The 21823-nt window shown below is 39.7% G+C and overlaps 1 protein-coding gene and 1 long non-coding RNA gene across 2 annotated transcripts in view; one reads left to right on the forward strand and one right to left on the reverse strand.

Moving 5' to 3' along the window:
• The window catches only part of LOC120714343, an 873031-nt gene that overhangs the window by 795357 nt on the left and 55851 nt on the right, over positions 1–21823 (forward strand). The gene's annotated exons all lie outside the window — the stretch shown is intronic.
• Positions 1–21823, reverse strand: part of LOC120714318 (matrix metalloproteinase-17-like) — an 89202-nt gene that overhangs the window by 23271 nt on the left and 44108 nt on the right. Inside the window, exon 4 of the mRNA XM_040000477.1 lies at positions 7958–8244. Within this exon, the coding sequence (XP_039856411.1) occupies positions 7958–8244 (287 nt within the window). The remainder of the gene's footprint in view (positions 1–7957; positions 8245–21823) is intronic.

Raw genomic sequence — 21823 nt, forward strand, 5'->3', positions numbered from 1 at the left:
CCTCCGCTTATTTGATCTCACCGAGATTCCACCTCTCACGACTCCTAATGGATGCCAGAACCATCCATCTACACAGCAGGGGTGAACTGGCCTGTTAAATGTGGTGCTTAATTTCCACTATTCAGCAGCATCATACACATTAGGAATTGGCCTTAGCAGACCCAGATTTAGGGTCCCGCTGAGAACAATGCACCGGGAGATGGGGGAAAGGAATTAGCAAAGGCAATTACTCAGATACGGATTTGTCTGATAATGTTCATTTTTCTGAAGACAATTACATAGCTCCACAATCTGCTGAAGCGCCAACACTCATTTTTTACCTTGTGGGCTGACCTAACACGCTTAGATCTTCCCAAGGGATTATCACGCCTCTGAAAAAGTTGCTAAGAGCAACAATTTATGATTCTGATAGCTTTGCCTGTTGTCTTACAAGCAGACGGATATGTAGTTCAGCAGTGATACCGGCATCAGCTAAGCAATGCCTTGGAGACAAGCTAGGCAAGCTGATGACGCTAGAGCGGGATGCAAGATAGCAGCAAGGGGGAGACTGGCAGAGTGTGACGTGAAGAAATTAAGAGCCGTTTAATTAACTTTTTTCCCTGAGCCTCACAACACCAGCCTGGCAGCTTCAATGTGTTAGAGAAGGCAATTTTAACAGCTAAACAAAACATTAAAATCTGGACGTGAGCTGAACTGTGCACCCAGAACCACAGAAGAAAAGAGAATTCATCGACTCTGACTTTCTTTGGGGAGCTGATTAGAGACATTCAGGAAGAGTTTCCTCTTTAGATGCTTAACAAAAGTAGTTTGTTGCTTTATAGATGAAAAATCTTAATGCACTAGATGCAAAGTTTGCCCTTGAGGAAATTCATCACAGTGCAGGAAAAAGGCCATTTTCTGTACACATTAATCCTCTCTGAATTATTTATTACAGGCAAAAATCAACGGCATTCCCAACATTAGCACGTAAAATATATTGTAATGCATATTATATATATACATATATATATTTATATATATATATATATATATATTTTTTTTTTACTGTTAACACCATTATGCTTTTTAACCAAATGGATAGTTTTTTTGGAGGCAGGTTATGAGTGAATTTGAGTCATAAAGGTGAGGCCCCACTGCTGACCTCTCCTCCTCCTGTTAACCAAACCTACATCTACGCAGCTGCTGATGCCTCTGCCATCATTCCACACACACATTCAAACACACGCTCAAGCCACACTACCAGCATCGTCTGCTTGCCTTGCCATTGCAACAGCCTGGTGGGAGGTCTAATTGGAGCAGATTGAGCTGCTGTCCTGCAACATATGGTTCGCAGCCCTGACAGCAGAAAACAAAGGAGGGACATCCACACAGGTCCTGGCCCCATCACAGACTCACCAGCTGGGTTAGACAGCCTCACACACCAATCAAATCACCATCTAAAGCCTCCAGGCTGAGGTCAAAATGCATCCCGAGGGTGCTGAATCTTTTTGTTCTTCTTCTTTCTTGTGGACGACAGTTATGAGAATGAAAATATGTTAACCCAGCATTATGGGTGAAATAAAAAAACACTCCAGTATCTAAGTTCAGATTTATGATGTATACGATTCAGTTCGTGCTTTTATGCAAGTCTTGCCAATGAATACAGCTTAATAAATTTCATATGGAAGCACAGTTATAATCCTCGTTCTCCAAACAACTTTTACTCAGACTTCCAAAACATCACAATTTTAGCCTTTAGCATCAGTCGCAAGTGATCTGGGAAGAGTCATTATTCCCTAGCAACTGGTATTTGCCAGGGCGATGCCAACTGCTTTCTAGGCCTGTGTGGCCAGGGCCTTATTTCTTAATTCACAACTACCGCAGTTAGTGTGGGTTTGTGGACCACACAATGTAATGTACTGTAATGTAATTCAGTGCAATTTTTTAAACAGTTTAAAATTTCCATTGTGAATGCTCAAAAAAAAAAAAAAAGCACTTTTGGACCAATGAATATCTGAAGTTAGATACAATTTATCCACCATTATATAACAAGTCATCTGACAGGGGAAGATACACACTGCTAATGTGATCCTAAATGCGTGGACCAATTTTTGTGCTTAAATCAACAACTGCTTTCAGCTCCCTAATGGGTTCAGAGGTGCACATTTCATTATTTTTGACACTTATTATTCAGTCTAGAAGTTCACTCTCAGTATAAATGATGTCTAAACACACACTGAATTTTTGGACTCTCAAAAATCTGCCATGACATTTGGAGCTTCAGTACGGTTTCTTATTTGGTTTAATAATATACCAAACATAAGAGTATGTTTGCATTGTGTATCTTTGATGTTTAATGGAAAACCTGAACACAATGTAAATGAGCAAGAGGTTATTTATGGAACAATTACAAACAATACTATCTAAATTAGTCAAGCACTTTTTATTAGTGTTATTGATTATTAGTACAAAGTGATTATTTGGTGCTTGCAGACTGCTTGTTCCCAGGCAACAGCCCATAGGAGATACCCGCATAGTGAAGCATCTTCACATAAAGTATTGGTTTGTCATGTGCATATAGTATAACTAACATTTTCTGTACAGTGCATTTCACAAGATAATGTATACATAACCCCGAGAAGCACACTGATCGCATCATTATCTCTATGCGGCAAAATCGCTCCTATTGTGAGGGCAGGTGCTTCATAAATTCTGTTTGCTTACACTATTTTGCTTCCAGCCTTGGAAGAGGTTTTCGTGTCAAAGTTTGTCATGAATTCATCTTTCATCCAGCAGATACTCTATTTGGGAATGCTGAGGGTAAGGTGATAAAAAGTTAGAATAGGTAGAGGCTGCCAAGTTGTGTGATTCTGTTTCTCCTGGAAGGGAAAAGGCTTCACTTGGAATTAGAGGAGGAATAATAGCATCCTCACACATCAAAAACTTTTGGCACTCTATCTATTGGCCTCAGGGACGTTTTAGCAGATGGTGGTATACGCAGCATGGCAGTAACAATTACTCTTTCCCTGCTGAGGAACTATTTGCAATTTTATTAGAAACAAAAGACTAAATACAGACATCAAATACCCACAAGCAGCAGATATAATTAGACAAATCAAAGTTAATTTGATTCCTAACATTTCGCTGGAACAAGTGAGGGAACACGAGTCTTCAATAACACAATTTGATGGGAGATAGATCTGTGACGAACTAAACTTTTTACCACCTGGAAAACGCATTTCATTTAAGGTGACTGACAAGACTGGTGGATAATTCTTTATGTCATCACAAACACTTATAGAATTGCAGAGACTACACGCCAAAACAAAGCTGACAAATTAACATGCACTACCACTTTACACAGTAAGTGCGAGTTTGCAGGTGTGAAATAAGGTCATATTTGATTTTCTCATTAACTTCTTTTTTTCTCAATCTTTACACAGCTACTTCCGTGTAACACTGTGCCTTCACCAGAAAGTATGTGCTGGTTGCTCCCATTTATACTTTTTATTAAGTGAACTACATTCAGCATTGTCCCTGAAGGCATCCTGTATATACATAGACACAGCACTAAAGCTGGTGCAGTACAAATGCATTGCTGTCACTACATCGCCTGTGTAGACATTGTATAATAGTTTCTATGTCAAAACAGCCTGTTCTCATTCCTGCGATGTCAAATAATGCTACTTTGTCAAAGCTGCTTGCGTGTTTCAGTTACGCACAACTTGTCCTTCGGCAGCTGTGCATGAGTCAATGGATTATGGCATTAGTAAAATAGATCTGTCAATCCCAGCTCGTCATTTTTCAACTTGAAGGGTTTCTGTTTTGAAAAAGCATGTTTTAACCCAAATAATAATCTTCCCCTTACATTAAATAAGTAGTGGTTTAAGTGTAGTAAACAAGCAAATGAAAAGAAATTAATCTGCAAGTGGAAAAAAGCAAAACTATGTGCAAAACGCAAAGCTCTAGATGGGATGGATCTGGTTGAGAAAACTGTGCCACACCTTCAGCTACCTGACTTTAGCGGTCTCTAAAACGCTACACTGAAAAACAGACTTGTGTAACAAAGACACACAGGTGGCATTTGACAAAAAACCAGCATGTGATGCCCAAGGTAGCGAAAGTGTTGGTCAAGAAGTTGAGAGCTTGTTTAAACCTAGACAATTACTAGATTTAGGGAATTTTTCCTCATCCCAAGACAACAGACACCAGTTGTGGTGAGTGACCATTGGAGAGTGCAACCAATTTCACCCAGCAGTGACGACTGGCAAAGAGGGTAGTGCATCAAACTGCCAAATGGCCATTGGTAAATAACCACAGCGGCCCATAATTTTCATGGAAGATGCTGACTTGTCTGCAAACATTTGCCAACTGCTCACCAAGAGGAACCAAGAATCAGTATTTTGAGTTTTTTGAGGTGATTTGTGTTTAAGTTCTGTTTAATCCTTTGTCATATTGTTTCCCAGTGCTTCTGAGTTTACTTTTGCTTTTGTTCCTCATTAGATTATATAATATTTAGCTGTCATCTTTTGAGATCCCTGTTTCACCAGTCAAATCCCCGTGTCTGTCTAGTCCCTCTGTGTTCTCTCTCCATGGTCTTTATTTAGTTCTGTCAAGTTTGCATGTCTTATTCCATGTCTCAGTGTTTGCTACTTCCTGCTTTATTTTGATAATCTTTTATTTTGGGTGTGTTATGTTCAGGTTTGCTTCCCTTATTTCATTAATTCAATTCAATTTAATTATATAGTGGCAAATCACATTAACATTTGCCTCAAGCCCCTTTATATTGTAAAGTAGAGAGTCTACAATGATAGGCATTAGTTAGATTCAGGCTACGTCCACACAAACACAGGTATTTTTGAAAGGCAACTTTTTCTGTGTGTTGGGTATGGAAGAGGATTAGGGCCACTGGGGAAAAAAAGGGCATGTCTTTTTTTTCTTCTTTTCCAGAATTCTGAGAAAATCTCACTTTAATCTTAGATTCTGAGATTAAAGTCAGAATTCTGATTTTTTTCTCAGAATTCTGGAAAAGATATTGATATTGAAGAATGATTCCACCTCACTGTCTGTCCACACGTAGGACTCAGTAAACAAAGATGGCGCATAGAAACAGAAATGAGTCCTACGTGTGGACAGACAGTGAGGTGGAATCATTCTTCAATATCAATATCTTTTCCAGAATTCTGAGGAATAAAGTCAGAATTCTGACTTTTTTCTCAAAATTCTGACTTTTTTCTCAGAATTCTGAGATTAAAGTCAGAATCTAAGATTAAAGTGAGATTTTCTCAGAATTCTGGAAAAGATATTGATATTGAAGAATGATTCCACCTCACTGTCTGTCCACACGTAGGACTCATTTCTGTTTCTATGCGCCATCTTTGTTTACCCTTTCCCTCCCAGGCTTCTAGACTTCTGATTGGCGAACATTTCTACACGGTCAAGTCATTTTGGAGGATTGTGTGAAGCAATTGTGCCAAATATTTATCACATGTTTTCTACCCCCCCTTCTCATCAGTTTTTACTGTCCATTCATCTTTCATAAAGAAGGGACAGATGCAGGCATAGAGTAAAGGAGAGAGGAAGGTCATTTTAAGTTCAGTCATGCAGATGAAAGGACGAATAAAGAAAGCAAGTCAGAGAAAAGGAGAGTTAATGATTTATGCTGTCATTCGTGTGACCGTGCTGGGACAGTCCCTGCCTGATGATGCATTCAGTGGACTTGATTGCTCCATCCGCTTATTTCATCCAGATGAGAGGTCCTTTAATGCTTTCCCACTTGCCAACCTGATCTACTTTCTGTTTTTTTTTCTTTTTCTTTTTTTTTTTCAAGCTAAGGACGTTGGACGTAAAATGAGGATGATGCTAAGTGACTGGCATGTTTAGGGAACTTGACTTTGTGGTGACTATTTTGAAAAAAATAGTACACACAAATATTTAATTTGTGAGGACACACACACACACACACACACACACACACACACACACACACACACACACACACACACACACAGCATAGAGTCTGAGGTTTACACATATTCATAACACAACAAAGACACATATAGTTCAGCAAAAGTGCAACAAGAAGAAAGGTGAATGAATGAACATACGAGTGAATAATGAAAAAGTGAATGTAAGTGGTTTTGAGACAAAACACCGGGCGAGATTTTCCAGAGCTGTCTAAGAATGACGGATATCTCTAATATGAGCTCATTTATTTTTGATTGGCAAAGCTGATTGAATTCCATTCAGAGCCACTGTCAACATGTCCTCATTTCAAACTCCCACATCTCCCTTGGCGGGTAATCAAGCACTTTGAAAACTGTTTGATGAAAGAAATTTGGCCAGATCATTCAAGAGGACACTGCACAAACAAATCTATGAAACCACACAATTCAGAGCAAGAAACACACTGGATGAACATGTTTCACTGGCTAAATGTGTGGTGGTGACAGTATTAACACATCGGAAAACAGCTAATAATCAATGTGACTCAGGTTAATAATCCATTTTGATAATGACTTAAATAGGGAGTGAACTGAAACAGGACAAACAAACAAATAAATAATGATGAAACACGATATACAGCCAGTAAATAATAGAGTGCCATTTTCTTTTCCTTTGAACTGAGGTGAATGCAGAAGTGTCAGAGTTCAAACAGCCAGTAATAAGCAAATTAGTTTGATGTTGATTTCTAGAAGGTTTACAATAAGCAGCAAATTGCTAATCAGTTTGGCAATTGTAAACAAGTGGCAACATCCAGAGCCCTGTACTACAATTTGATTTCAGTATATACAGGATGTCTTCTGCTATTTGGCTTCACTTGGCAATTAGGATAAGCGGTCACACAAAGCTGGTTATCAACTTGCTAAGTTAGTTGCTAAGTTTATTGGCAGGAGAGCAACTGTATAATATAGTAATATAGAGTAATATAGTGTTAAAAGGGTGCACTTTAAGCACCTTATTTGCTAAAACGGCTACTATGTTAATAAAGTTTAGCCTGTTTGAAGGAGAGTTTTAGTTGGTACTCTTTCAGATGTAGCCTCAGTAGTGTTTAATGGTGTGAGAGCAAAGATTAAATATAGACTTCAAATGTTGGGTTAATCTACAGCAACTTGAATATAGGTATCTTGTTTTATGATCATATATTAATGCATATAGGACAACAAAATATCTGTAAAATTGTTTTCTGCCTACAGAATAAATAAATATTGGAATAAGGTTGTGTGCAAGAATCTATATTTAATAATGATGGTTATCAGGGGAACAAAGAAACATTAAAGACTATTTACTACTGTGCAGAGAGATCCGTGTGCTCTTCCAGGAATTGTGACTTTGTTTTCCAGATAATTGATTGGTCAGTAGGTTCATAGTAAGAAGTGATCCACCTACGTAGTAGAGATTACATAGCGCTATCCCTCAAATTACTCAGATAACATGAAATCAAGGAAATAGAAAGTGGCAAGAATTCCTCATACTGCCACTTACCCAGTGCTTTGTGTTTAACCCCTTACAGAAGAAATAAAAACATTTAGAGCCTGGTACAAAAACTGTTTTTTGACATCAAAGTAGTTCCACAGTTTGGGACCTGCAAACACTGGTCACCTATGTTTGGCAGTCAAGATCTTGTAATAACCAGCAGAGATCGAATAACCAATGAAAGTAGACACCCAGGCACTGAAGGGGCCCTTGACGTACAGTACTTTGGCAATTTAAAGTAATGAGCAAGAGTACAATTTTAAAAATCAATAAAGAATTTAACAGGCAGGCAATGCAAACTGAATAGATAGATTTTTTTTAAAAATGATCTATAAGTAATGAATTGTTTGCCTGAAAAGCCCCTTTTTAAATTCAAACATTAAACTAATTTTGAACATTAAAAAAGGAAATTAAAGTGTCTTATTTTGTGTTGCTGGCACCAAATAGTTTATAAATATAGCAGATGCCGCAATTTAAAATAGCATACTGCAACTTCACTTACCTGGAGATCTGAAGGTCCAGGCTTCGTCATCATCAAAGTGCGTATCTCCAGCCGTAAACCTCTCTCCAGGGAAAAATGCATGTGCCACTGTGCCCCCCGGCCCATCAAAGGGGTATCCATCATTGTGGTCAGCCTTGGTGAAGTCGATCTGAATGTCTGCATTACTTCCAGCCACCTCATGAAAGTTAAGTGGTGCAATGTCGCTCCAGACCTTCAAGGCGTAGTACATGAGGGCTCGAACAGTGTCCCTGCCCAATAAGGCAGAATCCTTAGGGAAAGTCCGCACTCTGAGAGAGAGAGAGAGAGAAAGTGGAGAAAAGAAGTATATCAAATATAATGAAGGAGATGGAGAAGAACTGTGTGAAAAAGGAGTTGAGGTGACTAATGAAGAAAATGGATGGGATGCTGACAAAAAAAAGCTGATAATGGACAGGGTAACTGTGAGAAGGAAAAGACTAGAACTAGCCACAGCTATGTATATACTGATACAAGGGTGGATCCTCATTGGTACAAGTCATGCCTGTGAGCTAAAAGGTCAACCTTTTATTACTCTTGGGTGTTCATGACATATAGATGGGAGAGCCCTAATTAGGTAATCTCACACACATTTCTAGCTTTACACACAGTAACCTGCCCACCAGCTGTTCAAACCTTCAGTTTATGAGGGGCTACCAATCAAAACAAAGCTGCCTTTAAGGGAAAAGTGAGGTTGTTTCACTGGCTCCACTGAAATGCTGCATTGAGCTGTGACTCATAAAAAGCTACTCTAATGGAGTTCAGCATAAAAATACAAAACTAGAAACTAGCATAATAGGCCCCTTTTGAATTAAAACTAACAATCTTGTTTGAAATGGTATCCTCAGAAGTAAAATGAATAAAAGACTGGTGAGTAGGTGATTAAGCACACGAGGAAAATTCAAAAAAGGAAAAAGAAGTACAAGATGTAGGGAGCTCTGGACTGCCTAAGAGCATGAAGATCGACTAAATAATGTCTGCCACCTGCACAAAAAAATCCTGATTCTGTGATTCACTGGTGTGCATGTGTGTGTGTGTTTTAAACTAAAAAAATATATATCATGGTTAGATGCTGCTGCCACTTACGTCCCAATATCTGGAGAATACAATGTGCATTCGCGACATTGGCATCAGCTGTTGGGAACACCTTACAAGCCTTACCCTGTTCTTACATTTCTCTATTCTTCATTTACCAATCAGTATAACATCTCTGAAGTCATTCCTTTCTGATAGCTACAGTAGAAACAGCACAGAAATGAACAGAAAACCACTCAAATGTCAAACTAAGTTTGCCCACCTCCTCTCCACCCATTTCCCCTTTCCTCTTCATTCTCTCATTGTCTCTACGATCTCTTTTCTTTTCTTTCCATCCATCAGCCTTCGCCCCCTCCTTCATCTCTGCTTCTACATGATGCACTTACCCTCTTTGTCCCTACAAGCGCACTTTGTCTAAATACAAGAAGCCATTTTGCCATTGCAGGCTGCTCTAGGAAATTTAATCAGCGTGTGATACTGACAGAGTATAAGAAGAGTGAATGCCACCTTATCCTCCCATTACTACTAGCTTCAGGCTAGTATCATGGATAAGTAAAGGAATAACATGCCAATAAAAAATATTTATTTATTTTTTTAATTTGTGTGTGTTATTGCTGCATGTATTTGCTCTTACATCATTGTGGAGAAATTATGGCACATTCCTGTTACCATCCTCGACGCCCACAGCTTATGCATAGCTCTCTTAAGGTCCCGCCACAACATTTCAATCAGCACAGTGGTGCAGTGGTTAGCACAGCAAGAAGGTCCTGAGTTCAATTCCACTATCGGGCCAGGGTCTTTCTGTGTAGAGTTTGCGTGGCTTCTCTTTGAGTACCCCGACTTCCTCCCACAATCCAAAGACATGCAGTTAGTGGGGTTAGGTTAATCGGTGATTCTAAATTGCCCATAGTTATGAATGTGAGTGCGAATGGTTGTCTATCTCTATGTGTTAACCCTGCAACAGACTTGTTGACCTGTCCAGGCTGTACCCTGCCTCTTGCCCTAAGACAGCTGGGATAGGCTCTAGCCCCCCCGCGACCCTGAATTGGATAAGTGGACTTTCTGTTGTAGATTTGCTGCTGTCCTTGGAACCCAGTTGAAGCTAAATTTTAGCTGTCAGGCAGACTGCCTTACATTTAACTCTTTAATACTTTGCACGACCACGAGCTACTCTATATACAAAGTCAAGAGGTCCTGTGGCTGTAAAACTCCAAATCATCATCCCTTCAGAGTCCATGTGCTTTTTTGTGTGTGTTTGTTTTTTTTTTTTTCAGAGAAGAGGCTTTCTGTTGGCAAAAATTCGAAACAGGCCATAGAACAGCTCATGATCCAAAGCATACCACATCGTCTATAAAATACAGTGGAGGCAGACAATGGCTTGGGCATAAAAATGTTATTGATTTCACTGACAGCGTTTATTGATGATGTGACACAGGACAGAAGCAGTAGTCAGTCACCTGATCTTAACTCAATTGAGCATGCATTTCACTTGAAGACTAAACTTCGGACACGAAGGCCCACAAACAACAGCAACTGAAAGCCGCTGAAGTAAAGGCCTGGCAGAGCATTAAAAAAGAGGGAACCCGGCATCTGGTGATGTCCATGAGTTCAAGACTTCAGGCTGTCATTGTCAGCAAAGGGTTTTCTGTCATGGTCCCTGTGCCTGCCCAGCCAGCCCAGTGTGGCCACAAATGTTTTTGGTCTGTTTTTTCCATCCCCTCTCTTGCTCGCCTCGGTTCCTCTCTCCTGTCTCTCTGTCTGGGCGGAGCTCAGATTGAGCTCCCGCCTGTGGCCCACACACCTGCAGCTGATCACCTGTGATTCCACATTTGTTTGCCATCTCTTCTTAAGGCAGGGGCACTGAGCTGTTTGTTGTTGGAATATTGAGGTACTCTAGTTAGTATTGCCCGGCTCTGTAGAATGCAGTCGTTTCTCGTGCTTGCTTTGGAGTAACCCTCGTCTCTGTGAATAGGTTTCCCGGGTCTATCTCGTACCGTGACCCCTGGACCCCTGAGCGTGAGTGGAACTGCCTGGTGTGTAGGGATGGGTACCGGTATCATGATGGCACCGGTTCTGACATAAACGGTAGTAACCAGACCGAAAAGCAGCGCACATTTTGGTGCTTTATTTCGCTGCTTTTTTTTTTCCTGAGCTGTGACGACTTTAGATTCTAGCCAATCATTTTACATTTCCGAGGATAGTAGGCGGGGCCAGGTACGTACGTTCTTTTAGAGCAGAGCTACAGATTAAAAATGCCCAAGGCAAAGCGGTCAAAAGTCTGGCTGTACTTCACGGCAAAATATGCAAACTCAGCAGCCTGCAACAAGTGCTTTAAGCCGTTCTTCTCTGCGTGAGTAGCTTAATATTGTTCGTGTGTAATTTACGTTGAGTAGGCTAACCACGTTATTACATTAATGCATGTAAGGTGAACTAGCAAACATCATCATAGCTACATGCGGCTGTCTTCTTGCTTGATGGCAGATACTCCCTTCACCCTGGCCAAAAAGGCTAAAATGACCAAAGGAAAAGTGGAAAACAGTTAAACATGAGAGGTTTTTGGACAAAGTTTGTGTTTTTTCCATTGTTTAAGCACTGCTTCCAGCCAAGAGTGATGCCATATATGCCCAATAGCTGCAGAAAAGGCTAACATTGTTATCTTTTTACAAAAAACAGCTGAACATGAGGTTTTTGGACCAATTTTGTGTTCTCCATTCTTTAAGCACCGGCACCGTTTCAAAAGTAACTGTTTGGCACCGGTATTGGATAAAACCTAAACGATACCCATCCCTACTGGTGTGGAGTTGGTGTTGACAAGGAGCGGAGCGAATGTGAAGCCTTTGTGTTTCCCAGACCCTGTGGACTTTGAACCACAGTGTTTCCCCCCCGTGTCTATAGGGCAGCCGGTGTGGATAAATAAAGAACTGTTTAAATTGCATCTCTCAGTCTGTGTATTAAAAAAAGAACATTTTATTTTCAGTTATTTAATTTGTCGAATTACTTTTGAGCCCCTGAAATAAAGGGATTGTTTAAAAAGGAAAAAAAATGCCTTAGTTCCTCACATTTTTATGCAATCTTTTTGTTCAACCCACTGAATTAAGGCTAAAAGTCTGCACTTCAACTGCATCTGAGTTGTTTCATTTAAAATTGGGGGGAAAAAAAAGTAAAATTAGAAAAAATATTTAAACACCTAACTGTATTATTTTAGATAGACCTCTTGAATAGTTTTATATAATAAAGTCCCAGTTTTCCATGCTGGGAATTTCCTTGAGGCAGGAATGACATGTTAAAGAAGGCAATTTGAAAATGCAGATAGGCACACATCGTCGTGTGAGACAAGCTCTGGGTAACACAACTTTTACATGTACCTGCGCCAAAGCAAAAATGACCATCTGTCAGACCACCTGCATTGCATTCATTTGTGCTGCAATTTACATGAAAGAGGAAACAGAACCCATAAAAAGGCAAATGTGGGTAAATATAAACCATGCCGGGGAAGTTGAAGGTGAACACCTTTCGAGTGAGCTGAACTTCAGCGGAGCTGTGGCTTTTCATTAAATCCTGGATAAACTGGCTTACAAATTAATTCTCCTTTACTCAAGGGACACCACACTGTTTTTCTGTTTGGATGATGTTTTAATCCACTTATAAAAAAAAAATCTCCACCACAGATTTAAGAAAATAGGCTCAACTGGTCCTATGAGGCATGAAATTAAAATTGCTTCTACATCACATACTATAGATTTGATCAACAGGAAATGTCCACATAGGCAAGAGATAGGCAGGTGACAGGGTGCACAGCGAGGGAACCTACTTTACTGGCATTATGAGGGGGAAAAAAAAGATTTTAATTAAAATCAAAGCATTAGTTTGTTTAAGCTATATACTTATACTCTAGTTTTTCTTTTAATTTATTTCTGACAAAGTGGTTGCTCAAGAAAATGTCCGTCCAGACCAGCCTTGCTGTTAGTGCCAGTAATTTGGGCTGCTGCAAGACACATAAAGGCTTAAATCTACAGGATTACAACTGTTCTTTTCCAGAATCTCAGTGTGTTACTTGCCCCTCTTGGCCTCGTCTGCCCTTTATGCTGCAAAAATCTAGCTCCACAACAAAATCCTTGGTATGTATGAACAGCTTAGACAAGCTGATCCAGTTATCGGCCTGCCAAACTCACAGTGTGACAATCACTGTAAACATTTAGGTCACAAATAAGTTCAGAGATGGAGCTTCTGTCACTACAAACAATTCCAAGAAAGAAAAAAAAAAAAAACCCTCTATTGTCATTCCCATCTCTTCTTTTGTTGAATTTGTCACCTTAAAAGCCAAATCTCCTGTCAAGCAAACCTTCTGTTTGACATTTGTTTCAGTTCATACTTGAATTCTTTATGATTAAGGACTTGCTGATCGATGATGACTCATTCCTCCGACTGAATCGTTTCCCCTTTGTTTTGCTATTCAAGAATGGATGAAGAACAGTGGTTCATTATGATCATTTTTAAAAGTTCATTCGTTTTTCTTGTTTTTCTTTTCTCTACATTCTGGGAGCTCCCGGGGCAGTTTGTTCTGGCAAGTCCTTCGCAGCCACACTTTTCTAGTGATAATGGGCTTCTGGCATATGGCATTTTCTCACATTTAGTGATTTCAACAGCTTTGTCTACTGTCCATTTCAAGTATATCTCAGTCTCATTCAGCCTTGCTTTTAAATTCTGTAATTGCTACACCAAATAAAAAGCCTGTGGTGCTCTGAGCCCTGTGAATTAGAAAGACACATACTGTTTGTCCTCTTGTCTGAGCACCGAGGCTGCTGTGTGAATTCCTGCCAAACCTGACAGCTTATCACAGAAGCTTGAAAGTTAATACATATCCTCTACAAACAAAGTTGTAATTCAGGTGAGCAATGCTGACTAGCAGCGTGTTTGCCAATGTACAATGGGAGTCGGAGAAAGACACTGCTCTTGTCTCCAAAAGTAAAACGTGTGCTTGTGGACTAAACTTTGTTAAGCATTAAACAACTTAAAAATACAATTCTACATTTTGTTTTTAGTAATTTCACAAAGTGACAAACTATTTTATTTCCGAAGTACACACTGTCCAATCTTGAAACAAAAGATACGATAGTGAACAGGATGAAGGGAGGGAGTGGATAAATGATCATCATCATAAGAAAAAACGGACACATACTATAAGGGAGAGTGAGCAAAAGGGAGCATAACAAGCAAAAACACAGCAACTCTCCTGTTACAGAAATATTTCTGACAACTCCCTGTGGCTTCATCTTCCACAGTTCTAACTTTAGTCAGAGTCAAGCAGCCTATTCTCTATGAGAATGACGAGTTCCTTATGTTTCAGCATTTCTCGGGGCTACTACACTCAGAGGGATCAGTGATCACATAGACACATTTCCATCTCTGACAGAGATGTCTCCTTTCCTCATCCACCAAAAAATGTTCCTCACTACAAAAGCTTTTTAAAAGCTGCTTCTGTTGCAGGCTGGTAAGGCAGCACGGAGGTGCATGAGAGAGGGAGCGTGCATGAAAGAGAGCGAAAGGGAGGAAGCAGATTAGATACTATCCTCTTAATGCCGGCGATACATGGGTGTGAACTGAGGAGTAGAAAATTAGAGGTTTGAGGATGTTACTTTTCTTTAGCTGGCCGTTACACCAACTTAGCACAAAATAATGAAGTCGTCACTGATAAATGGAAATATTTAAGAAAAAAAATCGTTCATGTTAATGTCTTTGTAATCTTGCAAAAATGACATTTACATTAACTAAGAACTGATGGTGAAATGCGAGTTCTGCACAGAGCAGACGCAAGCTCCACAACAGGCCCCACACCCTGCAAAATTAAACCCATTTTTAAATTATTTCCCTTTGAGGAACTGGCTAGTTCCTCAAAGCATTCAGAGAATAATGATGATAATCAATGAACCAAATTTAAATAAGGTAATCTTCCCTGGCATGTTCATACTACAGATGTCATGCTGCCAGACATTTAGTTGCTGGTCACAGTACACAGTAGAGTTACATGGTTCTTCATATCCAATTCAATACCAAAACAAAATGATCATCCCATGTACTCAAACATAAACTCCTTTATTAAAAACTCATTGACATGATGGCAAGACAATTACTATAGTTGTTAACATTATATTTAGTTGAAAAGACAGAGTGAAATTTTAATGATTATGACTGGAAACATTTTATCCAATGGTTAAAATGTTGATTTCACAACAGCAGTGCCAGCTGTAGCAAACATTGGAGGATAACGTGAGAAGGAAAAATATTTTGAATGTTGTTTCTGAGAACGGATACTTAGTCAACTTGAATTCTTTAAACACATCTGGATGGTGGTCTTCTAAGTGCTTCACTAAATTGGAATATTTTTCTCAGTTAGTCCAAGAAACGCAGTAACATCATTTGTACATTGCCTTTTGCAAATCAATTTTCATACCTTAGTTACCCCCACCTCAAATGCAAAATACTTCCATATCCAACTCTGGCTTTCTTATCAGCTGTACTAGCTGCCATCTTCCAGATGTAGTTTGTATTTTACAAAAATACTTGTGTACATCCAGACATGCAGTATCCTCTGCAAGCGCCGCTCTGACCACCCACATTGCACGCCCCGCAGTTTCACTACAAGTATGTGCATTAACAGCAACTTCTGTATCAACTGGCTAAGATTTCACGTGGAGGACCATCTTCAGTGATGACAGCTGGGTCTGTGGCTAAAATCGAGCAGTTTGCAGCAATTTTCTATTGAAGAGTCCATAGTTTCCAAGCCAGAAGGCAGTGTGTCAAATGTGGAGACTAGGAAGGTGCTCATCGGTTGCGCACTGTGAATTGCTGGCCACAGGGAGAGACTGTCAACGCGTTCTCACGTAGCAACCTGAGGCGTCTGAGGGAGAACATTCAGCAGAAACAACTACAACTGCTTTCCATCCTGCCATTGCGTGCCTGCACAAAGCACATTGAAAATGCAGGAGGTTTTTTTTTTGTTTTTTTTTACGGACATCAGCACATACAGTAACTTCAATTTCCTTTTTTGGACTTTGTCCACTAGCAGTAAATTAAAAATAAGGTGGACAAAAGCAGGGGCCAGGTACTGCCCCTTTTTAACCTGGTAACCTGGGAGTTTCATGGCCAAAGACTGGCCCATGTAATTTTCTCACGGTAGAGAAATGTATTTAATTTTTTTTAACAGTTTCTATCATAATAGTTCACAGTTTATTTGTGCTGCACAATATAGGTAATTTGTCTTAATAGGCTAAAATTAGGCTACCTACCATTATGTGTATATATTCTGAATGTCTTGATGCCATTTAGAATCAATCATGTCTGTTCTCGCTGTGTTATATTCTACACTAGAATAAATGACTTAAATAACTAAATGACTTAATTCTGTAAAGACTGTCCCTTTACTCATGGCCTCTTTTTATCGGGATCAGAAGCATTGTGCGGGCATATCAGCAGCTCTGATGCTCCAAAAACATGCCATTAAAAGTTGTTATGCAATGTTACACAGATCATTATGGGACCTTAAAACAATGTTTTCCTCTTAATATCTCTGATTCATTGGTAGAACCCATCTGATCGACTGTGATGCAGGGGCTGCACTGCTAGAAGAATTGAAATTGTGAAGAAAATAAAGTAATTGTCAAAATAATTTTTCCCCACCAAACTGGCCCAAGAGAGAGGAGAACGTGAACCGGCCCATCAAAAATCTGACTGACTGTCCCGATTACTCTCCTGTCCCTGGATCAAAGTGTTGAAACACAGGAAAAGATTGTAAAATAGCAGCCATGGTGACGATCGGGGCGATTGTGGCTCAAGTGTTGGGAGTTCGCCTTGTAATCGGAAGATTGCCGGTTCAAGCCCCGGCTCGGACAGTCTCGGTCGTTGTGTCCTTGGGCGAGACACTTCACCCGTTGCCTGCTGGTGGTGGTCAGAGGGCCCGGTGGCGCCAGTGTCCGGCAGCCTCGCCTCTGTCAGTGCGCCCCAGGGTGGCTGTGGCTACAATGTAGCTTGCCATCACTAGTCTGTGAATGAATGGGTGGATGACTGGATGCGTAAAGCACTTTGGGGTCCTTAGGGACTAGTAAAGCGCTATACAAATACAGGCCATTTACAAGGGTGGACGAAAAAAAAAAAGATATTAAAAAACCAAAAATGGATGCAAAATCATGTTAGGGTTTTGATTTTTAGAGGCTGATTTCCTGAACCTTTTGATCACACCTCCCCCTTTTTGATAATTCAACATAAGCCACAGGTTATTGGAAGTTTCCGGATTACTGGACTGTGGACTTTTAAGTCTCTAAGGTGGTGGAAGAAGATAAAGGAATTGGGACCAGAAGGAGCACATTGTGCTTATTGCAACGAATTAGGAATACCTGATTAAGGCTTTGAAATTTGTTGGATGGACAGAAGGCTGATTAAGTTGAGTTAATTTTCATGACTAGGTTAATTTCATGGCATAATTTGGACCTCCATTTGACAAATAAGTAAGAGCAAACTAGACTTTGTGCAGGGAGGTGTGTATCTGTGTCCATGCTGTGTGTGTTAACCTAAGCTGATACAGGCAGGCGCGCGCGCGGGCACACACACACACCTACACACACACTCTTATTACATTTCACCTGTTTGACTTTTAATTTCCGCATATTTCTTAAAGACCTTTGCAGGCAAAAACACAGAGTGATGATTCAGTTGAGGACAGGCAGGGAGGAAAGTGGAGCGTGATGGCAAAATGCAGAGTGAGGGAGAGAAAAACATGAAGAAACCTCTAACGCTCTTTTGCTGTCCCCCGCCTTCAGCCTCTCAGCAGGCTTTTACCTCCTGTGGTTTTGCTGCTCCACAGAGACATGAGCTGACATCAAAAGTGATGCTAAAAAGTACATGTGCACGCAAACACACAGGCACACACACCTAATATTCACCTCCTGTGCTCCACTACCCTCCGTAGACATAAGCTGATTACCCTGCAAATTGAAAGCTCATATAGCAGATGGTGATTCATATGCATTTTAGATGCACACATGTATAATGTGGCTCAAACACTGAGACACAGACTCACAAAAACGGGAAAATATTCCACAGACAGACTCAGACTGTGTATTAAACCAAAAAAAATCTTAGATATATATCTCTTACACACACACACACACACACACACACACACACACACACACACACACACACACACACACACACATCATGTCATTTAGGCTGAAGATGAAAGTCACGAAATTAAAAGGCTCTGCGTGAGTCTACCCTCTTCCAAAAATCTCGGTCTCTCCCCCTTTCAGTCCGCATCTCCCTCTTTTCTCATTCTCTTTCTTTCCTGTTTATTGCAGTCACCGACTCTACGATGCTGATGTGAAATCTCGGTCCCTAATAGGATAACGGTGTTATAGTTATTCTTAAGGATCTACCAAGCAATTTCACAGGTTAGTGGCCTCAAATGCCAGGAGAGGGAAACAATTTCAGAGAACTTCGCAGTGCCAGAATTATGGCAGGTTATAGCTTTCAGTGTTGTGATTTCTTTCAGTCTCTTTTAGTCTAGATTTGATCAAGCTCTTTTCTATAATCATCATTATTACTGATGCTTTTAATCCTGTTTTTATTCTTTGTCATTTCCATGTTTATCTTTTCAATTTATTTTTTATTTCATTCTTTGGTTTGTGCGTCTTGTGTCCTGTGACCATTCATCAGTGAAGCCCTTTGAACTGTGCTAACCCGTATGACAGGTGCAATAGAAATAGAATTTTATTGATTCATTTGTTCTGGGAGGCACGTTTGCTCTACAGTATAGGCATTTCTCATATATGTATATATAAGATCAATGCAAGGTGCATTCTGCCTGGGCTGAGAAGACAGTTTATTACTGATGGCATTCATTCCGTCCAGCAGAGTAAACGTGTGTTTGTGCAAACACCATGTACAAACCCCCCTCCCAAAAAAACTTTGTTTTAAATTGAGATTTAATTTATATGTCTTCTCGTCTCATACAGACTATCCGTGAATTGTGGTATGGGTGATCTGTGTGGGAAGAGAGAACGGTCTTGGATCATCATGCGATGAGTTCAGAGATCTTTAAGGATGCTTAAAATTGCTTAAGAAGTTTAAAGAGCCTTAAAATCCCACCTAACAGATTGCATGTCATGTTTTAATAATTTTCTGATAATTTATACATAGTTTTTATAGTTTAGTTTATATATAGTTTCTAGCAACCAGCCGCTTCCAGGAGGTCAGTGACCAGTCTCTAGGTCTGCGAGTCTGCAATCGATTTCACAGTGACTGCCAGCAATCTCCAGTAACCACTGACAACCAGTCAGGGAATAAACATTTTTCCCTAGCAACCACTGCTTATTAGTTGGTGACCTACTGACCTACTCCAAACCTGTGCTACTGGGGTCTTAATATGTAGAATGGAATTAAGTTTGCACATATTTCTCGCATCTTTGTCACTTTCCTCCAGTGCCACCACTGTTTGGAATCTCTTTTGTTTTTGTTTTTTTCCATTCTCATGATGAGTACTGCCGATGAACAGTAGCATTATATGTGCAGATTTCTTTTGTTTCTTCTTCTGGTTCCATTTATTAAAAGAAATAAAGATTTACTGCTGGCTAAGCTGTGAAGGGTGTCCGAGGTAGTTATATTTAGATGAGGAGGAATTCAACAGCATGGTGTCCTAAAAATATGGAGCTTTTCAATGCTTGTAATGTTAGTGAAAGCAAATCCTGTCCTTTTCTTTAATATTTCGAAGCTGAAATCCAACCACATCTTTATCTTGTATCTATCTTTTAAAAACACAGCTCTAAGAATCAAACAAGCTCTGTCCAGACTAGTGTTTTAGCACAATGTCAGGAATAATCTCTGTCTCTGAAAAGATCACAAGATCATTCACATGCACTGCTGGTGCAAGAAAGCAGATGACTGGTTGACCAGATGTTGGTTTGCTTGATTTGGCATCATGGAAAACGTAGGTTAGGAGTCATAGCAAAGCAAATAGGGTGAGATTATCTACTGGCAGAGGAAGGCTAGGAGTGGGAAACTGATCACCTCGAAGGAAGAGGAAAATCAGTAAAAGTATGTGAGCATAATTAGTGTATTTTAGCTATGAGACCCATTAAGGAAAAGTGAATGTGGGTGTCGGCATTTTCACTAGATCAGCACTGTTTCTAAAAGTCTCTATTTGGATGCTAGGCGTAAATGTATAAAAAGTTACACATTTTAAAACTAAAACAAATTAGTATGGCTGTACCCTAAGAGGACATAAATATAATGATGATACATCGCAATACGTAAAGAGAATGATGCCATTGTGAACCTACTTTCATTTTCGTGGTCATTAAGGCTGTGTTTGGGCTCCTACGCCGCTCGTTCCTGTACTCTGTTCATTTACTTGATTAGAAAGATGATAGTGCAAGTCTAAAGAGATGGATGGGAGTTGGTGACTTTGCAATCCAATAAAATCTAGCTCCATGATTTAATGAATGTAGAGGGGGAAAAAAAAAATGCAATCTTGCTCTTCATGTTTGCCTCTTCTCTTCTTTGTTATTCTCATCATCCTCCCCATTTAGTTTTTTGTTTTTTTCTTAGCTCTGCTCAGCTCGCTACACCTATCTGTTTGAGTTATCAGTGGGACTGCTAATGACTGCCAGGCTGTCTGCTGTGATAATGGGCTAACAATATGAGGTAATGAGCTAACAGTGAGCTGTTACACAACTAGGCCGTTGATGTCTATAACATACTTGGGTTGAGTGAAGCGTGGTGTGTCGGCGTGTGTGCAACAGAAAAAGGAAAGAGGTAAGCAGGAGTTAAATTGGGATTAAGGGCTCAAGCTTAGCAAAGAGGCTCTCAAAGGAAAAAAAAAAAACACATAGCCAAAATCACTTACTCATTTCTATTGTGGAAAAATGCATTCTTTAATTCTAAGAGGCTAAAATAAATAGCCTAGCCCCTTATCTTTATTCCTTTGCATGAAGTATCTGACACCCACCTCTCATCACCTACTCCTAGCACATTTCCAGAACATAATGATGTGAATGATGTGTGTGAACAAGCAGGGGAGAATGTGAAGTGCCAGTCAATCAGATGCCGTCAATGTGCTGAGGTGAGCTAAATCAGGAGCGAGTGGGCGAGTCTCTGCTTCTCACTGTAACTTAATGTGACGTTTTAATTAAAGAGTCCATATATAACGGTGAAGACCTTAGCTTGATGAGGGACCCCGAAAGAGTCACAAATGAAATGCTGCATATAATGAACGTGTATGTCTCTATGAACACCAGTAGAAAAACCAAAGTTCTGTTTAAGCATTAACCGTGATTCCTTCGTTAAAACTTGAAAGGATGTGATTAATATTAATATAGTCTTCAGTAGAAACAGATACTGCATAATCATTGTTAACCAAGCTTATGATTTTGCAGAACATGAAACTCCTGGACATATCTCAGTCGTGGAACTTAAAAGCTATAACCATTTATCAAAACCATTTCTTTCTGTATGTTGATTTTTACTGTTTGTATATCAGCAATATCAATAATAATAATAATAATAATATTTATTTATTGATGTTCTGTTGCTATATTACAAGCAGTTATTTCTTGCTTTTGCATATTGTATGACAAAGACAAAACTGAACCATTACAGTCTTAATGCAAGTACGGTACCTGTGCATTAAATATGGCAAACTTTACTATATTGTGAATCACTTTTAATTTAATTAAACAAAAAAAAAGCTATATCCACGCAGGAAAAAAATTCACAGCAATGTGGCGACTAGAGACTCTTTAAAAAAGAGAGAGAGAGAGAAAA

Source organism: Simochromis diagramma, unplaced genomic scaffold, assembly GCF_900408965.1.
Source record: "Simochromis diagramma unplaced genomic scaffold, fSimDia1.1 OVJJ01000596.1, whole genome shotgun sequence".
Lineage (NCBI taxonomy): Eukaryota > Metazoa > Chordata > Actinopteri > Cichliformes > Cichlidae > Simochromis > Simochromis diagramma.